General features: G+C 53.8%; 1 protein-coding gene across 1 annotated transcript; it reads right to left on the reverse strand.

Moving 5' to 3' along the window:
• Window positions 1-1,228: 1,228 nt before the first annotated feature.
• Kctd5 (potassium channel tetramerization domain containing 5) lies at window positions 1,229-19,159 on the reverse strand. Its single transcript, XM_048333054.1, has 6 exons — window positions 18,871-19,159; window positions 10,035-10,143; window positions 9,535-9,626; window positions 8,148-8,243; window positions 7,004-7,129; window positions 1,229-2,831 (listed from the first exon to the last, which is right to left on the reverse strand). Exons 1-6 carry the CDS (start codon window positions 19,120-19,122, stop codon window positions 2,802-2,804), a joined length of 705 nt encoding a protein of 234 aa, XP_048189011.1. The 5' UTR covers window positions 19,123-19,159; the 3' UTR covers window positions 1,229-2,801.
• Between the last annotated feature and the right edge of the window lie 1,825 nt (window positions 19,160-20,984).

Here is a 20,984-nt window from a genome sequence, read left to right on the forward strand (position 1 = left end):
CTAGGGAAAATGCTGGCCACAGGTAGGCACCCATAGATGACAGGAAATGCTCTCCAGAAATAGGGGTGGACAAAAGAAGCGGACAAGAAGTGCAGGTGTGGTTGGAATGGTAGATGGATGGGATGGAGGGAGGACAGACAGAAGAAGGAAGGGTGACAGATGGATAAAAGGAAGGACTTACTTTGTGCAATTAACAGGAAATGCCCTGGCATGTTTTGGGCTCCCCATTGCCCCAGGCAGGCCAGCAGGCAGAAAGAAATGCCTGGGCCTTGGCCACAGGAAGAGCTGGAGGGAGCTGGGGTGCAGAACAGGGCAGCGGCTTCCTCACTGTGCTCACAGTGAAGACCACCAGAGTGGTGGGGCCAGCAATGCCAGGTCTCTCTCTCTCTCTCTCTCTCTCACACTCACACACACACACACACACAGATGCACACACTTATCATGATGGCTGGTGAAAGCTCCAGCAAGTGTCAGAAGGAAAACAATTGGGTGGGACCCTTCTGCACCCAAGAGCCCATGAGGGTCAGGCCCAGGTGCCCGTCTGACGTGGTGACCACCTGGAAGCCACTGTCCCATACTCAGATGCATGGAGGGCATGCATGGTGGAGGGGAAGGCAAGAACACTCCAAAGCCAGAGGCGCCCACCCAAGGTGCTGGGTGACCCCACACTCACCTGCAGTGCTGAGGACCGCCCTTTACTCCCCCAGTGGCACTCAGGGGAGGGCTACCAGCTCACCAAGGTGTGGACTAGGCCACGTGGCACTCTGGAAGGCTTCAGCAACAGGGCATCCAACCCTGGAACTACACAGCCCAGGCTTGGCCTGTCTCCTGACCCACCTGTGGAATGCAAGGCTGGATGCCCTGACACTGCCCCCGGAGCCTCTCCAGAAGGCTCAGCAGACCCGGCACTCCAGAGGGCCTGGACTGGATGCCCTGCCCCTGTTCCAGCCTCTGCAGCAATGAGGCGAGTGAAGAGGGCCACCTGCTGCCCTGAGGCCTTTCACAAAGGTTCCTGGCTGGGGGGCCGCAAGGCGTCTAGGCATGAGGGGCGAGCGTGACTTAACGTGTACAGTGAAACTCACCAAAACTGTTAAAGGGAAAGAGGGAACAGGACCAAGACAGAATAATACAGATGGGCAAATTTAATCAAAGGACATAATATACACGTAAAACTTACACAACTACTTTATGATAAAAAATTTTAAAAAAAGACTTAACAGTTCCTGGATTCATTCATAAATACACAATTTTATTTGCTATTTTCAGGGGAAACTTAGGCATTGAACAGTAAGCTGATAAAATACGGATACCTAAAAAAGTATAAAAGTATAAATATCCCCTTCGAATAAATTTTAGTGAATTAAGTCTTAATATCTTTAAATTAAAAAAAAATCCCACAAGCCTATTACGTCAAGGTCATAAGTCAAACAATGCTAAGTACACAGCAGCTCCCCAAAGAGCACACCCCACAGCCCATAGCAGAGGCGCCTCCCCTGGGCTCCTGCTGGGACGAGCTAGCTGGTGGCTGCCTCCGCCCCGTAGAAGGTTCTTATAAACTGTTTAAGCCAAACGTTTAACAATATACAAGACACCTTTCGAAAGGAGGAGGTAAGTCCTAGGTGCTGGAGAACATGGTTAATCAGGTTACTGGCAAAGGAGAAGAAGGAAGAGGGCCTAGGCGAGAAACTTCTGGAGGCATTGACATGGATGGGGCCAGAGCCTCTGGTCTGCATGCGGGCAGCCCCCTGGGACCAGAGGTCAGGTGCAGAGCTCCCGGTGCCCACAGGCGCTGTCTGTGGAGTCCAGCCACTCCACGTCGTGTCAGGTGAGCAGCCCAGGCAGGTGCCACTGAGTCCCAAATGCCCAGAAGTATAGAGAGAACTGCATAGTTGTAGGTGAGGGCCAGTGGAAGAGACACGATGCACTGTAAACATCCTCAAGTTTCAACGTGACCCAGAGAGCTGGCCCCTAAGCTAGGTGGACAGGTCGCCCACTCCAGCATCCACCCCAGGCGCCATGAAGGCGCTGGTGGGCACCAGCCCCCCTCCAGCCCCCAGGCAGGACAGATGAGGTGCCACCGCTACCTCCCATGAAATGATTTAGCAGAGCAATCTGAAACACAGCAACACTTTCAGGCATTTCTAAATAATATAAACAGAGGGTGGCCTGTCCACACTTAAAAAAGAGGATACAAAGTTCTCCCGCCTGGAAAATACAAATCGAGAAGCCTTGACTACACCGCCACCGAGGCCAGGGGCAGAGCCTGGCTCTGAAGGAGGCCTGGCCTGGGGCAGGTGCTGGGGAAGTCGAGATCACGCCAGGAGGGCTGGGAGGCCCGCTGACCCGAGAACAAGGGCCTGGTGCTCAAGGTTGGCCAGTGGCACTCAGCCCTGAGCCAGTGTGCCTATAGCGGGCACGGCTGCTGCCCTTCCTCCTGCTGAGGCCCAGGCTGTGTGTCGCAGGCTGTGTTTGTAGCACCAAAAACCTTGTCCTTCAGTCAATTTCAGGACTGCACTCGTGGTCCAGGAGCTTTCAGCCTCAGTCCCACGTGGCACTCAGAAAGAACAGAGTGAGCCCCAGAGACTGCCCACACCAGGCCCTGGCCTCCTCCCCGCAGGGATGCCGGGGCTCAGACAGCTGGGCTGTCTCTCACCACCCACCTGCCAGGCAAAAAAGGATCCGCACCCAGATCTCTAGAGAAATGATCAAAAGCAGGTTTCTTCTCACAGCCACACCCCTCAGGCGTGGCGGCTCACTGTCTGTGGGAAAAGTAAGTCATCTCTTCAGCTGTCAGTACTGTCTCACATCCTGGAGCCCCGTTCTTGCAAAATCTGAAAAATGCCAAATGTAGAAAGTGAATATGCAGGGCCAGGAAGCGCCCTGTTTGGGAGGGCAGAGCCCGCATCAATGCCGGCTGGCCACAGGCCTTGGGCTCCCGCTGCTCCCATGCCACACCCCCTCCCCGCAGCCACAGGCACACAGCAGCCAGCTGTGCATTCCTCACACTGGGCTAGGAACTCCTAAGCCTCAAGGAGAAACTGGACCCTGGCAGTCCTGGCTGGCAAGTGCTGCTGCTTCAACCTTGACCCAGCCCAGGGCAGCTGAAGACAGAAGAGTGAGAGGATGCTGATGCCGGCAAGGCCTTGGGGCTGAGCCCCGGTGAGGAGTGATTTGGTGGCTGGCCCCAGCTGTGAGCCCATGGATGTGGAGGCCCCTGGGAGGCTCAAGGAAGGCCACTCGAGCCAGTCACTCCTGTCTGTCCAACACCCCAGACCCCTGCCTGCTCCCAGGGCACCAAGAGAGCAACACAGCCCTCCCTGGGCAATTCCTGGGTGCGACCAGATGAAGGCCAGCTCTGTGCAGACAGTCCCTGTGCCTGGTGCACTAGCAGTGGGAGTGACCAGCTGGAACAGTGGGACACCCTGCAGAGATGAAGGCAGAGTCGTCCACTCTCCTGAAGCTGAGAGCACACTACAGCCACTTCACGGGAGGCCCAGGCAGGCACAGCTCCTCCCTGGGGTGACGAAGCCAGGGCATGCTCCAGGGTGGCTCTCATGAGTACCCCACTGTCCTCCCATAAGCCAAACCTGACAGTGGGGCTGCTAAAGCATGTCCCCAACGGCTCTGAGAAGCTCCCCTGCCCCATGATGCTGGCCCAGCCTCTAGCTGACCTGGCAGATGGGGAGGCCCCACAATGTCCAGAGCCAGACACCCATCACAGGTCATGCCCAGGGCAGGGGACAGCACACCTGCTGCCTGGGTGGCCACCAAGCCCAGACCACAAGCCTGTATCATACTTCCAAGCAAAAAAGGGAAAGGAACATGTCTCCCAATGAAGCAGGAAGATTCATGCTTGCGCCCAGCAGATTGGAGTCAAGCTGGGCCTAATGCTGGGATTGTTTCTTTTAAAAAACTAGTAGTAGCTCCATGCTAGTGTCTCACATGTGATCTCAGCTACCCAGGAGGCTGAGATCTGAGGCCTGAGGTTCAAAGCTAGCTCAGGCAGGAAAGTCTGTGAGACTCTTATCTCCAATTAATCACCAGAAAACCAGAAGTGGAGTTGTGGCTTCAAGTGGTAGAGCACTAGCCTTGAGCAAAAGAGCTCAGGGACAGTGCTCAAGCTATGGGAGTTCAAGCCCCATGAGCGATAAAAAATAAAAATAGCATTTTGCATGCCAATGTTATTCACATTTCCTTTTATATGTATGGGTGTGGGTATTGAGAAAGGGTCTTGATATGTAGCCTATGCTGGCCTTGAACCTGTGATCCTTCTGTATGGAGTGGCAGGTGAGGACCACCTGGCTGTCTGAGGCAGCCTCATGGAGAACTCTTGTGCAGAGTCCATCTCTAGAGAGAGTGTCACCTGGCTCTGTAAGGTACGCGATAAACACTTCAGGTCAAGAGAAAAACCTGATACTCACAGTGGCCCCAAAGTACAAGTGTGGGATGGAAAAAGGCCTCTGAAGTGGAGGGCCGGACCAGCCAGGGGAATGGTCTGGGCTGCAGCTGGAGATCCCTGTCCTAGGCCATCTCCAGGTTTGTCTGGCTGGCGGGGTGCTGCCCCTAGGACACTGGCGAAGGCAACAGTCTATGTAGCCAGGCCTGCAGGCAGGGACCCTGCTGGGTAATGCTGCGCTCCCCCAGTAACATCTCCTCTCCCTGGATGCAGTCAGGGCATCCTTTGGCTCAGGAAGGCAAGTGTGAGCAGGGCCCTGAGATCAGGCCAGGACCCCACAGTGGCCCTGGGCCCATGGCCCTGACAGGAAGGTCACCTCACCAAGGCAGGCGGGGCGGCAGAAGCCATCGCTCACTGCCTAGCCCGGGGCTATTCTCAGGTCACCCTGAGGCCTATGGTCTGACCTCAAACCCTTTGGTTCTCAGTCACCCCAATCCTCCTGCCCACTGTCCAGGGAGGGTGACTCCAGCAGAGCCCCACCCGCTCCCCTGCAGGCAGCTCTAGACATATCTAGGAGGTTCTGTCGGCTACAGGCATGACAGGCACACGGGAGGAGCGAGGAGCAGGGGACAGCTGGGTCATGGGTCTAGGAGACTAAGGTGCTGGGTGGAGCTGAAGGGCCACAAAGCTCACCATGACACACAACTTAATCTGAGTCACTGCTTTGGCGCCCCGTCTCCTCGTCGTCACTCTGGTATGGCGGGCAGCGAGCAGAAGGGAGAAGAAGACAGGGCTGTCAGCCAAGTTCCACAGTGTAGGGGAACACATGTGGACAGGATTCCATGTGAAAAAGTGGCCGTGACCACAGCCCCCAGGACGCACATGGCAGAGGGCTCCCTGCCCTCACAAGTGCAGCCCGGGCTAGGGTATGGCTCAAGTGGTAGAGTGCCTGTTCCAACAAGTGCAAGGCTCTGGTGTAAATTCCAGTGTGACCAAATGAATGAATGAATAAATGAGTGCGTACACCAACCAGCCCTGAAACTCCTCCTTTCTTTGGTGTATAACTGACAATAAGCAAATCCCAGCCCTGTTTCTGCAAGCGGCACGCAGGGTGTCGCCAGACCCTGCCATCCAGAAGCTTCCATAGCTGTCCTACTTCAGAGCAGGTATTTTTGGAAAGGGAAATGGGGCCACATTTTCAACAGCAAAGGCTTAGGGTCACGCTGGGAGCCTCTTCACAGCACGGAGCGCACCTTTTGGCAGTGGAGGGGCCATGGAGGGAGGTGGCTCTGCTGACTTTCATTAGGAAAACCATGAATTCAGAAATAGAAGGCTTCTAAAATGAAGCTGTTTGTAAGTGTCTTGCCCCTGCTCTGCCAGCCTCCATGACTGAGGGGTAGAGCTGCCTCCAGACGCAGACCCAACAAGATGTGCACCCCAGGCCTGGCCCTAGAGTGGACCTTGCTCCGCAGCAGCTCAGCACTGGGGCCCAGCTTCCCACCCCAGCCTCTGGGCAGCAGGGGCACAAAGGCCTGGTTCACCGAGACCCGGGGAGCACACAGAACATCGGGGGCCCGGGGCTGCAAGACAACCCAACACAGGGACACACACGGGCAGTAGTGGGAATGTGGAATGATGCCCACCCCACCTCCCAGAAGCCCACAGGTGAGGGCCTGTCCATGCCCAAGCTCCTGCCCGAAGACCAGGAAATGCTTCCAGGGACAGCCCTGGGTAGGTGGCTACGGACACCACCAGGGGTCAAGGGCTAGGTTATCAGAGACCCTGGTTCCAAGTCCTCAGTTAAAACCCTCCCATCTAGCCTCTTCCTAAACCCACCCAATACCCGGGGCCTCAAACAGGTCCCCAAGCCCAGCCAGCTGCCCAGAGCCCCCGCCCCCAGTGCAGATGTGGCACTCGCGAAGGTCTGAGGGACACCCAGCCCAGGCTCAGGCTGGGGCACACGTGCTGCTGTTCTGTCTGCCAGGAGCCAGGCCCAAGAGTGCCTCAGGGGAAAAGGCCAGCAACATTGGTCTAACCTGAAGGCCACTGAGAGGCCAGGCCTTACTCTCCCCCCAGCTCCCATCCCCCTCTGCGAGACACAGAGGACCCCAGCCCCCACAGGGGAGTGTGCAAGACATCCCCCCCCCACGCCAACTGAGGCCAGCAGCACGTGGCCAGGTACTGTCCATGCTGAGGGCCAATCTCTAGCTTGGGTCCCTGGGCCCCCAAGAAGGTGGCACACAGTGGCCGTCCTGAGCTGTGACCAGCAGGCCCTGAGGACGCCCACAGGAGCAGCTCTGCTCTGAGGGCTGACATCACAGACTGCCCGAGGCACAGGAGCCTCTGCTTGGGCGAGAACCTGAAGGCCTCAGGAACCCAGCCGACAGGAGCTTAATGGGGCAAAAAGAAACAAGAGGCACAAAGAAGAAAAAGGCCTTTCAAGATCCAGCCAGCCCACAATGTCTAGGACTGGGGCACTGGAGCCCCCTCCCCCATAGGACCCCCTCCCCCTCTCCTAGCCCTCCTCCCCACAGGACCCAACCCCCCACTGAAACCTTCCCCCACAGGACCCATCCCTCCACAGGAACCTTCCCCCATGGGACCTACCTTGGCTTTCTCGCTGGGCTCACTGGTGGTGCCGTATGGGGTGTTGTGCAGTTCCTTGGAAACCACACACAGGAACTCGGCCTGGTCTTCATTTCCGTAGTTGTAGGAGGAGCCAATGCTGACCAACTAGAAGGGAGACACAAGCTGTAACATGTGCCAGCGGCATAGCACAAGTGGCCCATGCCAGGGGAAGACCGCAGCAGAGAGGAGTGGCAGAGAACAAACCTCCCAGCACCCTGCAGGAGCTCCTGCACCTGCCACCACATAACTTAATTGCATGACATGCCAGGACAGGCCCGCCCAGGGGGCTCGATGCTCCGGCTGGACCCAGAAGACACTGACTGGCCCTAGGGGAGAAGGTACACGGTGCCATTTGTGGATGCACACCGGCATGAACCACTCCCAGCTCCACGTGCCAGAGAGTGGAGGGAGAAGCAGAACAGCTGGGGGCGAGGCCTCACCATGGCTTTTGTACCACAGTCTGGGTGACCATGAGCTACTACTGGCCACTCCACCACCACTTGCCAACTCACTTTAGTCCTGCTCTCAGGAGGCAGAGAGCCCGAGACAGGTGCTGGTATGGGAAGGGCCAGGGAGGCCTGCAAAGGGGTAGGGGGAGGAGAGGTGTCGTCTGTGACTCATCTGTATCATCCACACAGAACAGGACTTTGCTCCTGGGAGCTGGTCCCAGGAAGACAAGCTTCCCCTTCAGGCCAGAAGTCACAAAACACTAATGCCAACGAGGACGACCCAGTCTGAGAGCCAGGATGGTGACAGAGCCCCAGAGAGCCACTCCAGGAGTTCCACGAGGTGGGGCTCGGCCAGCACCCACACAGCCTGCCCCTGCCTAGATTCCAACAGGATCCCGTGGTGGTGCGGGGGGAGAGGATTAGCAGTGGTAAACAGCCCTGCCAGACGCCAGAAGGGCAGAGGTCACTTGGACACAGCACAGCCAGGGCGGGGGGAGGGGGTAGCTGCAAGGACAAAGAGAAATGCTGGCTTGTGACTCCCGTATAACCTCAAGATGAGAAAACCAGAAAGAAACCCCAAATCCCTCACCCCAGACTGAGCCCCAATGTCTAGCCTGTGCAACTGAATCCGAGTTCAGCTGGAGCATAGGCAGGGACTGGCGTGGGCCCCTCACCTGCTCAAACTTCCAGCCATCAGACATTGTGGACACCATCTGCGTGAGCTCCTCTTCCTGGCACTGCAGCACGCGGTACACGTGCTTCACTGGCATCTGCATGGGTGGACAAGCGCACGTGAAGGCAGGTCATGCCCGCACCCCGACTGAGCAACCCTGCTGGGGGTCACCACAGCCAGTGCTCTGGGGAGACCCACAGGTCACGGTGCCCAGAGCAGTGGTTCCAAAAGTACTTCTACTTCTAAATTCCAAAATAACACTCTCAGAGCACCCATGGCTCCGTGTGAACACGCACGAACGTCTGCTTCTGCTCAGGCGAGGCCACATCCGTCTCCCAAGTCTCCATCTGGCAAGGACCTCACTGGAAAGCCTGGATGGCAGGGGTGAGGTGCTGCCCCACGCTGGGGAGAGCTTTCAACACATGCAGCAGCCCCGGCCCCGGCCAACCCCAGACCCAAGGGACGATCCAGGCTCCCCACAGCGCCTCCTGATGCCTGCCTGGCAGCCCCAGGCCCTGCATGGGGCTGGCCCTCCATCACACCGAGGAGAAGATGAGGCAGCACAGACTGCAGGGCCAGGAGGTGAGACAGAGGGGAAAAGAGGAAAACTGTGAAAATGAGCCCATCTCACCCCATCAGCAAGAGCCGGTGCACAACCCAGGCTAGCCCCTCCCCTGGCCTAGTCACTAAGCAGCCACTAAGTGGCCAGACCACTGCAGAGCCTTTGCCCAGGGCTCCAAGCTGGGAGGTGCACAGCGGGAGGAGGGGCAGGATGGGTGGCAGGTGCCACCAGGGTTCACTTCCCAGCATCCTCCTAGAGCAGAAATGCTGGTGAGGGCTCAGTTGTTCTCAGGGGCAGGCTGGCTCAGTGACAAGACCGATGTTAAGACCACTGGTGACTCCTGCCCACAAGGTGCTGGCCTCTGCTGACCCCAACAGCACTCTCATGAGGGGCAGCAGAAGTGCTGACTGTGGTCAAGTGTGGCGGGCCCCTCAAGCTTCTGAGATGTGCAGCACCACGAGGGGGAAACTGCTCTCCTTTCCAGCCCCTACAGGGACAGCCCATCTCCTCCATCCACACTGGCCACAGGCCCCTTGCATTTGCTGCCACTAACTAGATGTCCTTTTGCCCCATCAGAGGCTTCTCCACACCCTCTTGCTGGGCTTTCCTGTTCCCCATGGCATTCACTAAACCTCTGCATAATTGCCTGTTTCTACTGTTGGGGGGAGGGAAGTCCCAGACTCAGAGTGAGGGGCTGCAGGATATTGCCATAGAGCACCGGGATGGGGATGGGGCAGCATGGTCAAAAGCCTCCCAGGGGATGGAGAGGGAGCCATGCTTACATCGAGAGCTCAGGAGCCACCAGTGCTTTAGTCAGCTGACTCACCTGTGATGTTTTGCTGTCTCGTTCTCTAATTTTGTCCTTTACAAGTTTTATTAGTGAGGTGATATTGTAAAATTCTGCTTCCTCCAACACTCCTGCAATAGAGGAGAATGATTTTCACTAGATGAAACAAAGAATACTTGTTTTGTCCCTGACCCACCAGCAGCCTGCCCTGAGGTCCTCAATGACCCCCTGCAGCTCTTGCCGGGGGCGGGGGGGGGGGGATTACAAGTGAGGGGCAATAGCATCCACCAAGCACACTCAGGGCACCATGCTCCAGGTGACGCGTGCGTGTCCAACAGCTGCTCTGAGCCAGGGACGCTGGGGAGTAACTGGGATTTTTCCTCCAATGTGAGGCCACCTGTCGCCCTGTGCCACCAGCTCATCCCCTGAGAACCCACAGGCCTGCTGGAGGTACTGGCTAGTCCATTTAACACGTCAGAACCTCCATTGGGCCCATCCCTACAGCTCAAGCTTCTGTGGAAAAAAACACAACAGCTTGCCTTCTTCTGCAAGGTCTTTGTTGATAACCAGCTTTCCATGTCTCAGGTAGTTCAGCACAGGCCCAAAGTAAGTGGGGTCTCTGTCGATTAGGTAGGCACCTGTTTCGTCCTGCAAAGAAAGAAGTGCTGCTGTCAGTCCTGCAGTAGTTCTGCAGTAAGAACATGACCAGGACCACGAAGTGACTGCACAGAACACAGGGACAGTGCCGATGGGGGGCAAGGCCTCCCCATCATAGCCTGACCCCTGCTCCTAGGACAGCAGGGACAGCAGTGCCAAGACATCTACAGAGGTGTGGCTGCTTCCCCACCCTTCCCGGCGGCAGGGCCCAAGGCCAACCGCTGGGGAAAGATGGCTTCACACATCAAGGTGGACTCATCTTCCCTTACCAGAAAATGGTTCCCTTGAGGCACTGGCCGTGCCGTGTGGATAAGCCACACAGTGGGAGCTGCTGGCTGCCCAGGCCCTCTGCAGGGTGGGGTGGGGTGCCTGAACATTCTGGATGTGGCATGCCCACCAGCCCTGGGGCCCAGCCACAAAGCAGTAAGTAGGTCCCTTTAGTTACCGCCCTTCACCCTCGTCCATTTCTATAACTAAGGCAGCAAAACCTGCTGAGTTTAAGTGTTTTCTCCCAATGTCCACAGCTACATGCCCACAGAAACCTGCCTTTCCTAGATCAAAAGGAGCAGCTCTAATGGAGGGGGGTGTCCCAATCCCTCTCCTGGTGATTCTCATTACTTCACCCTATCCTCCTGGAGACTTCCAGAAAAACAAGACCAAGGGAGTCCAGCATATTTGCTGTCAGCCCACTGCAGCCATAGTGGGAGGGTGACAAGAGAGGGCCATGAGCCACCACACAGGCCTGCATGCTGCAGGCGCCCCCCAGGACACACAGCATCCCCGGGAGGCATGGTAGGAACAGCAAGAACCTGCCTCACAAAATCCCGCACCTGGGTCCAGGGCAGCGCTGGTGACGGAGCCCACTTCAGATGATGCCCAGCGGCTTTCCCATATCTGAAAATCCATGTGAATTTCATGCTGGGATTCCTATACTTCTATTATTATTATTATTATTATTATTATTTACTGTTTTAAGAGCCAGGGTCTTCACTATTGCACTTTACTACGGCCTTAGTACTTAGGATCCTCCTTAGCCTTTGAGTGTACCACTCCTGCCCCCCCTGTTCTTTGACTATAAAAATGTTTTCCCAAGTTGGGCACCAGTGGCTCACACCTGTAACCCTAGCTACCAAGGAGGCTGAGATCTGAGGATCAAGGTCTAAAGCCAACCCAGGCAGACAAATCCAAGAAATTGTTATCTCCAAGCAATAAAAAGGCAGAAGTGGAGCTGTAGCTCAAGTGGTAGAGCACTAGACATGACAAAAAAGCCAAATGAGCATGTGAGGCCCTGCTTATGCCCCAGTATAAGCACACAAGTGCTTACACACAAAAAGTTTTCCCAAAAACCTCAGGAAGTCACAAGCATGGGGCACTGAGCCCAGAACAACTCTAGAAACAAGGCTTTGGGATAGACCCTCAGATATGGGACAGGTCTGCCCGCAGTGGGCCCTCTCCCACCTTCGGGAGCAGAGCCAGCTAAGGAGGGGTACTCCAGACCTGCGGCCACTCCAGACATACCCACTGCCCAAGCTGGCCTCTCTGCAGGTGGGTGAGGTCACATGGCATTCCTCCCCTGCAGCACAAACTCAGGCCTGTGTCACGGTTGGCAGGACCAGGAACCCCCAGCAGGGCAAAGGCCGATGGTGTCATGTGCAGGGAAAAGGGAGAGGTCATGTCCTCTAAGCATCCCTGGTAGGCTCCCTCCTCTGCCTCCTCCAACGGCTGACTTCAGTCCACTGGGCAGAGATGAAGGCTCGAGGTAGCAGGGCTGGTGAGGGGCAAAGCCTTTCCTCTCCCCTCCCCCCTGGCTAGCACCCTCCTCAGGAACTGTCAGCGGGAGGTGGCAGCCACTATAAGTAAGGACCAGAGTCTTAAGCTCTGAGCCTCCATTCTGCCACCCTTCATTCCACTGGCAGGGCTGCCAGTCAACTCACAAGTTGGCAAGGATGACTGTGGTTCTAGCCATCATCTCAGCAGAACACCAGCATTGCTGCCCTTCCCAGAGCCCTCACAGGGTCACTAGGGTGGCTACACGCCTGGCACCTAACAGACTGAGGAGAAGCCAAGACTGGATCATGGCAGGATGGCAGGTACTTGTCCTTGCTTCCACTTTCTGTCTGTCCAGATAGGTAACAAGCATGTGCTACCTTAGCATGGTGGGGAGGTTTGCTTTGTGTTTTATTTAGAATTAAGACTGCTTTCTCAGCCCAGCGAGAGTGTGAGGAGCACGAGGCTCTGAGTTCAGTTCAAGTTCTGAGACCAGGAGAGGAGAGACTGCATTCCCATTATTTCTCTTTACTGACCTTCCCTCCACACCTACTGATTCCTGCCTGATCTACTTGGGGCACTGTTGCCTTAAAAAAACACACATCTCGTGGGCTGGGGATATGGCCTAGTGGCAAGAGTGCTTGCCTCGTATACATGAGGCCCTGGGTTCAATTCCTCAGCACCACATATACAGAAAATGGCCAGAAGTGGCGCTGTGGCTCAAGTGGCAGAGTGCTAGCCTTGAGCAAAGAAGAAGCCAGGGACAGTGCTCAGGCCCTGAGTTCACGGCCTAGGACTGGCCAAAAAAAAAAAAAACAAAACACATCTCTGGGGCTGGGAATATGGCCTAGTGGTAGAATCTTTGCCTCGCATACATGAAGCCCTGGGTTGAATTCCTCAGTACCACATACATGGAAAAAGCCAGAAGTGGCTCAAGTGATAGAGTGCTAGCCTTGAGCAAAAAGAAGCCAGGAACAGTGCTCAGGCCCTGACTTCCAAGCCCCAGGATTGGCACACGCATGCCCACATGCACACACACATCTCAGGGCTGGGAATGTGGCTTAGTGGTAGAGTGCTTGCCTAGCATGCATGAAGCTCTGGGTTCAATTCCTCAGTACCACATAAGCAGAATTTAGTGAAAGCTGGCCTCTCCCATGCACTGGATAGGTCCACTGACCACAAGTCCCTATCACACCACATGTGCTCCACTCACAAGATCTCCCCACATGGCTCCAGTGCTCCACTGACCACAAGATCCCATTACACCACACATGCTCCACTGACCTCAAGTCCCCACCACACCACACGTACTCACTCTGAGACAGGTCTCCACAGGGGTGGAAGACAGTCTCTACAGCTGAACCTGTTCTGGTTAGAAAGTGGTATTGGGAGAGGCCAAAGAAAGGTGGCTGCTGTGCTCTCCACATGCACTCAGGCACCCCCGATACAGCATATTAAGGAATGAGGGTGCAGATGAACAGGCTGTGAACAGGGTCACGAACTAAGGCGCTGCTGACACATCATAACACAGTGGTGGTTCCCAGGTAGCACTCTACCAATCAAGCCTACCACTGAAATCTAACACAGAATTCTGTGTGTACCAATATCCCCAATCAACCTAACTAGAAATACTTGGCTTTCTTCATCTGAAATTACAAGCCATGTTTCAAGTGACTCTTCATGTTCACACACAAACCCTCACCTCACCCTTCTGACTTGTTGCATCAAACCTGTCCCAATCTCAATGACCAATGAGGAAACTGCAAGTGACCGACCTGCACCCTGGGCCTGCCACCTCCATACCAGCACCCTTCCAGAGCATCCCAACCTCCTAACAGGGGTGCTAGAGTCCAAGAGATCCTCATGTTCAACTTGCTTCTGCCACAAGGTCCTGGCTGCCTGTGTGCACCGGATGGGATGGGGAGGGAGGTGAGTTGCCAGCTCCCCTAGGCGGAGCCCCTCAGATCTCAGGTCTTGGTCTGCAGGGTGCCTCCCAGCTCCAGATGGCAGCTGTACCTCCGCACCGCTGGAAACTAGAATGTAGGATGCTGACATTCCAGCGTCATTCAAACAAAGCTCAGAAGCAGTGGATGTGACGGCATCTCTGAAGGGAACCCACAGGTGAGGCTCTTGTGGAACAAGTGTGCTCTCAATTCCCCAGAGGTGGGACCCTGAGGGCTTCTTCCTCCTGGCCAGTGGACAGGAGCCTCCCAGGAGCAGAAACTTTCCAAATGCACCATGACCTGCTGCTGCAGGTGAGTGGTGGGCCGGTGTGGTGTGCACCCTGTGCTCTCAGATAGGGTTCACTCACCCTTGTGGCTTCCCTAGGACAATCTAGATGGTCCCCGAGGATCCACAGCAGACACCCACCTGACAACTGGTGTATGTGTGGGTTTGACATGCCACCAGACAGGAGATGACATCGCAGAAACACAGCTATAGTGAGAGACCCAACTGCACATACCAAGCCTAGTGACTCTGTGGGACTGGGGTGGGGCCTCCCCTAGCATGAGTCTCCTCTGAATCCTGGGCCCTACCCCCTCCATGCTGGCCAATAGGCCACCATCCAAGAACATTGTGGCCAGGGTAGCCCAGCAAAAGGCTCATCCCTAGGCCATGGGGCACGAAGCTATCAGCTTCAGAATGGCCTTTGCTTGCCCCCCACAGCCACGTGGGTGAACTAGGTACAGAGTTCTTTCTTTCCTGCTGGGACCAAAGGGCACACACCTGGCTCCTTCTCATCCTCCTCCTCACTGAGGCCTCCCCAGTACCTAGCAGCACTGCCTTTCATGTTTGGAAAAGCCTACCTCAGGCCACAGGGGGTGAGGCCTCACCATCCAAGCAGCACCTGCAAAACCAGGCCAAAGAGTATGGAGGTGGAACTGCCGCCAAGGAACTGAGAACCATCAGAACAGGGGGGAAGCCACGGGAGGTGCTGGCATATGACACCCTTGAGGGTCTTCTGCCCACTGTGGGCAAATCTAGAGACGAGCAGAGCTACACATTGTACTAGAACCCCAGCACAGAGCTTCACCACTTCACTGGTGTCTCACGAGAAAAAAACCAGCTGCTGCAGGGCAGCCCCGCCCTGGCCCCCTGAGCTGCAGGGGTGTGGCCCTGCCCTGGCTCCTCCACAAGGCTGAGTACCCAAAGCTCCCAACCTGCACTCTGGTCCTCTCTGCCCATACATGAGCGGTTTATAGTGATGACTGTGCACGAGACAAACATTAAGAAAACTCTGTGGGGAGAAAGCATTTGGATAAAGCAATGACCACTAAGTGCATCCACCACTATAACCCCCCCCCCCCCAGTGCCAGGTGGGCAGCTTGTCTCATTCCCCGCCGCCCCAACACTTACAACCACACTAAGCAGGTGGCCTCTGCTCAACAGGGGAAGAGCCTACTGCCCAGAGATGCACAGTCACCCTAACATCACAGAGTCAAAACCAGGCTCCTTCCCTTCTTCAAAGGGAGGAGGCTGGGACCTGGTGTGTAGAGAGACCACTGGAAGAGCAAAGTGCACACTGGGCTCTGAAAAGGAGCCACTGTGACACCTGCCACAAAGGACACCAGGGAGGGGCAAGTGTCATGCCAGGCAGGCCTCCGCTTCACTGGCCCCACCCTTTCAGAGTCAGAGTGGCCACACCCATCTGCAGGTCCAGGAGCGTCTCTGGGTTCCCAGAGCACTTTGTGTGAAAAACCCTGCAAATAGTCAGACACGTGGGCTAACCTCAGACCAGGCACTGCCCTACTGGAAAAAGGGCCAGCTTTGCAGCTCATGACCATGGGCCTGTGTCTTGGAGAACAAGCTCTCTTGGGAAAGGTCCAACTTCCCATGAAATGACAGGTCCATCCTTCTCCACCCTGACCCTTGGTCTACTCAGGGCCAATGGGCTTTGTGCCTTGCATCAGGTGGTCACAGATTCGGAGGTCAAGCACCCAGTGGAGAGGAGATGGGAGACCCAGCCGCAGGACCACAAACATCCTCAGCCCAACATCAAAATGAAACCTACCCTCGTGCCTTAACCACCCCCCTCCCGTGTCCAGTGCACAGGACACTGGCTTCTCCTTCTGATTTAGTTATGCAGAACATAATCTGCCATTTTCATTCTAAGTATTCCCTACTTCTGTTGCCAAACAGCTGATCAAAGATGGTACTCCCACCCACATCCCATCCCTTAACCCTGTCTATAAAATTCCCTTCCTATCTGTCTAACCCTAAAACTCATCAGGACTAAGTGCACTCATGGTGGGCACTGGAAAGGACTGCAAGGCCTAATCACAGAAAACACCAGGACCACCCCCAAAGATCCAGCTAATAATGCCACCATATCTGCCACTTCAAGCTGGGACAGCAGGTCTGTTCCAAGGGAAAAGCTCATGTTCAATTTTCAGTTTTCTGAGCAGGTCCGGCTCTGCTACAGCGAAGGAACCCATCTCAGTCAAGATAGCTTCCAATTCCAGTGTTTGCGTTTCCCTTGACTCCTGAAGTGTCTCCACACTAAATCAGAGGTCACTGGAGCTACACAACAACCACCTGTGTTTACAGCAATGCCTCTGGAATAAAATAATAGGGATAATACAAACAGACACAGCCAAAATGAATCAAACCACTTCCCACAGGCAGCACGCAGGAGAAGGAGTATCAACTTGGCCTGGCCCCAGGGACAACATAGGGAAGAAAAATGACAGGAGAGCAAATGAGCAGATGGCCAACACAAGCAGAGTCCCACTGGAGTTCATCCCACTCAGGCTGTCCATAAAGAGAACTTTATGGCAGCAGTGACAGGAGACAAGACAAGGGTCTTGGGGCATGGAGGATGGCCAGAAATGAGTCCCAATTTGGGCTCTGAGAGCTTGGGGTGGGGGGGACACACAAAGGGATGGAAGTCTTCATGCCAGCCCCTGGATGTGCTGGCCACTCTCCAATAAAGTAGAAACCCAGGAGGTTTCAATTTGAAGTGTCCTTACCCAACTTTCATCCCAGCACTGGCAAGCCCAGGTGCTCCACAATCACTATTGTTGGGCCCGCTGCCAAATGCCCAGTACTAGGTCACATCCTGGGGAAGGGATCTTGTACCAAGGTCCCTACTCAAGTTCAACTCTAGGAACAGCTACCAGGTATTCTTCCCTCAGTCTCTAAATGAGGTCAGAGTTTGGAGATCTTTACAAGTGAATCAACATCCTGTTTGTCCTCAACATGTAATTAATGGCCTCCCACTGCTAATACCCCTATTCCTCCACCTACATCCTCAGATTCACCCTAAAGGTATCTCCTTGGACATTCTTTCATCAGAATCTGGGGAGGGCGCCAAGAAGACCCCCATGTCATACATTTTCTCATTTGAAATAGCAAGCTAGTAATATGACTATGAGAATTACTCTTTCTAGCAACTTATCTATGACTAAAACAACTCACATCTTTGCTATCAACTATATGAGAGAATATCTACTAGATTACCTTTATGTTCTGAATTTTAGCTTTATATTTTGGAAACAGAATGTGATTTTTTTTAAAACCAACTACAATAAAGATACATTCTCATAGATAAGATTGCACACACATGTGTGCATACACAAGGATCATGACTACAGTAAAGCATAATTCTTAAAAGTAGTTGTAAAAATAAAATGTCAGGATGCATCAATTTAACTATGCTAAATTCATCTGGCTCCACTGTTTCTCAGTGTTGCACAGGCTGCCGTTGCCTCAAAAGGACCCAATGGACAAGAATGATTTAAAATCGAGTTTAAACAAGCAAAGCAGGGGTGATGCTTGAGAGACAAGTATATGGTCACAAAAATTCACTGTTGAAAAAAACGAAAACAACAGTAAAACATACACCCACACTTATGAGAGAAAGCACAGCTGACAAAAGCCTACTTCTACCCTGGAGATGGCAGTCATTTTCCAGGGGTCAAATCCCTAAGTCAGGAGCTTGAATCAAATGAAAAATGGGAAAGGGGGTGGGAGGGGTTCAGGGCCCTGGCACGATGGCTTTTCAGACCCTAATTTCTGCTATTCTGTGGAGACTGGAGTTCTCATTTCCTGACATTGAGAACTGTCTATGTCAGGCTTTTGTAAGTGAAGAGCTCCCAATCTTTCTGGAAAGCCTCCTGCACAGCAAAATGTCAAGCTGGCAAAGAACAATGCCAAGTGCAGTCATATAGGTTCTATTGGAAAAGCCAGTCAAGTTTTAGTAGTTGGTTTGTAAATCAGCAACTATTTTCGAACAGGCATTTTTTCCTGAGTTTCCATCCTCCAGGTCCCTAAGTTCATCTTCCTAAGCCATACACTCTAGTCAAAGTAGTCATCAAAATAGTTTCATTACTATCTGCACAACCACGCACATTTAGTTTTGATAGAAGACAAAACTGCGAACTTGGAAATGTCTATTTTTTTTTATAAGGGTGGCAGGAAACTATGCTTAGAAATCAAGTTTTAAAAAAGATTCTCTACCCCCCTCCTCTACCTTTCGTCAAAGGGAAAAAATCTTCGGGCACATTCTAAGGAGCTACTTGGCCTGTGCGTGCTATGGATAAAAAAGGAGCATCAACTCTCCAAAAGCAAGTCACAGGGAAAAGAAGGCCGTCGTGTCAAACCCGCCGTGCCTGTGTTAATTCAAACGCCGGGACTGTGAGAAGACGAGGTGAATGCAAAGGGTTCTCCCGTACGCACGCGCACACGCCTAGGCAAAAGAATCTAGGGAAGAAATAAAGTAGGTCCGAAACAAAGTCCAGGGTCTGGGGAGCCTCCGCCTCCTCCACTGAGGGGCGGGCCGAGGCGCCCGCGGCGGAGGGGGACGGGTCCTGTGGCACCGCGTCCCCCCCCTCCGGCCCCGGACACACGCTGGGGCACCGCGCCCTGAGCCCTCCGACAGCCGCTAGCCTTCGGGGCGCCCGCGGTGGGGAGCGGGGCGGTCGGAGCCCCGCCGGCCCCCGCGGCCCTCACCTTGTCCGAGTCGAGGTCGGGGTCGGCCTGGCACAGACGGTACAGGAAAGACTTCGGGTCCCGGCACAGCGTCTGCCGGGTGGTAAGGAAGTAGGTGCCGCCGACGTTCAGCCGGACCCACTTGGACACGCCACCCGGGCGCTGGGCCAGGGCGCCGAGCCCCGCGCTGCAGCGGCGGCACAGGCCGCCCCCCGGCCCCGCCCCGAGGCTGCCGAGGGCCGGAGACAGCAGCTCGCAGTGGTTCTCCGCCATGATCCCAGCAAGCCCTGCCACAGCGCTGCCCGGCCGGAAGCGTCCGGTCCTTAAGAGTGTCCTCCGGAGCGAAGCGCCCGCCCCGGCGTCACACGGAAGTTCCGGTCCGGAAAGCCGGCCGGCAGCGCCCCCTTCCGGCCTGCGCGGCCCGGCCCGCCCCACCGGCTCCTTCCCGCCGGCACCGCCCCTTCCCGCCCAAGGAGGAGCCAGGCCGTGAACCTGTACACACTACATGCTTTTATTACAAGACTACTGAGCATACGAGGGAAATTCATCATTCGGTAACTACATCGAAAGCACATATATTTGAAAAAAGAAAAAAGATTCATTAAATTATGATATGATTAAACTATGACCAAATAGAAAATTTATATAATAAAGCCAGAAAAAAAGTTGTAAAATATAGTTTACAATAATTATTCACATTCAAGGCTGTACATCAATACATACAACAATGGTGGCCCCGAACATGAATTCAATCCAAATAATTCATATATTAGAATTTAAATAACACAGACTGAACTAGAGGCCAACATTAGCCAGCAAATAACCTTATATAAGAATAAAAATACAAAAGTGTATATCCTAGTATCATTGCATTATTTGTTTTCATAAGTTTTTTAAAAATTTTTGCTTTGCCTGTACATCACAGTTACAGCTACAGACCAGGTAGAAAATATTACACACGTTCTAACTGACTGCCACCAACCTGAACGACAGCAACATACTATTGATTCGTCCTATTTCAGTTATGGAAAAGCTGCAGCAGCTCAAAATACTGTTAAGTTTAATTTGTCCACATCCAATCAAAGTATGGTCATAACAAAATTTCTCAGACATAATAACCTACTTGTAGTCATTATGCCAGACATTATGCTAGACTAGGGAGGGCTACCTTGGTGTTTAAAAAAAAAAAAAAGCTTGCCCTTTGTAAAAAGCCTTACTTTTTACAGATGTTTGGCTTCTTACGGAAATTTCAGGTACACCAGCTAATTCATTTGCCCACCATCATCTCAGTGACAGATAAAACTGCTTGTTGCTAGAAAAGTTTCCTCCCTAGAACCTGATTTAGAGTCCTGTAGGCCACAGCCTGAAGCTAGTGCCCCTCAGAAGCTTTGAAAGAGCCCCAGCCCTGATTCAAGGGCGTTTGCCACATGTTCTGCCTAAAAAGAGCCACAGCCACCTGGGTCACCACCAGTTAGTATTGCACCTGCAAATAAACCACACACACACACACAAAAAGGATATGGTGACATCTCCCAGAACAGGGTACCTCTGTGCTGCCCTCCTGGCAGCCTCTCATCCCAGCAGGGAGCACCCTAGGTCTGTGGGCCAGTCAGCAAGGTGTCTCCAGGCATCAGAGGGCAAGAGGCCATAAGCTCTGGTAGAGACAAGTGGCACTGAGTCTGGTGCCAGAGAATCCTGTTTCCTATCAGATAGTCAGTGGACCACCACCCAACTTGAAGAAAGAAAAGTCAAATCTGGGTGGTCTCAAGACCAGTCAATCTACAGCACTATGGGCAGAGAGGAAAGAGAAGGTGGTCTTAAATCCATACCAGCCTGGGCATGCACCACACTGTACAAGAAAAAGGCTAGACCTTCTGAGGGGCACACAAATGAGTTTTTGTAAAACCCAATCATTTACATGGTTTCTTTTTCAAGCAGAGCCTTTACTCCACTATTGATCCCAAATAGCCCAATGAACTTTCTGAGTCTATAAACGTAATTACGAATCACCCACTAAGCACGTGGCAAGGTCAGTATACCACTTTCCATCTCTGCTAACTGCAGAAACAGATTCAGTACCATTGTGGTCACAAATGACAAGATTGTGAAAACATCACCAAGCACTTGGAAGCCAT

Source organism: Perognathus longimembris, chromosome 23 (assembly GCF_023159225.1).
Source record: "Perognathus longimembris pacificus isolate PPM17 chromosome 23, ASM2315922v1, whole genome shotgun sequence".
Taxonomy (NCBI): Eukaryota; Metazoa; Chordata; class Mammalia; order Rodentia; family Heteromyidae; genus Perognathus; species Perognathus longimembris.

Excerpts from the sequence above, each read along its gene's own strand:
- Kctd5 (XM_048333054.1), bottom strand. The coding sequence starts at position 19,122 with ATGGCGGAGAACCACTGCGAGCTGCTGTCTCCGGCCCTCGGCAGCCTC. Across the intron at positions 10,144-18,870 it reads CCGACCTCGACTCGGACAAG|GACGAAACAGGTGCCTACCT; the intron begins GTGAGGGCCGCG and ends CTTTCTTTGCAG. Across the intron at positions 2,832-7,003 it reads AGCCCAGCGAGAAAGCCAAG|ATTTTGCAAGAACGGGGCTC; the intron begins GTAGGTCCCATG and ends GGCATTTTTCAG.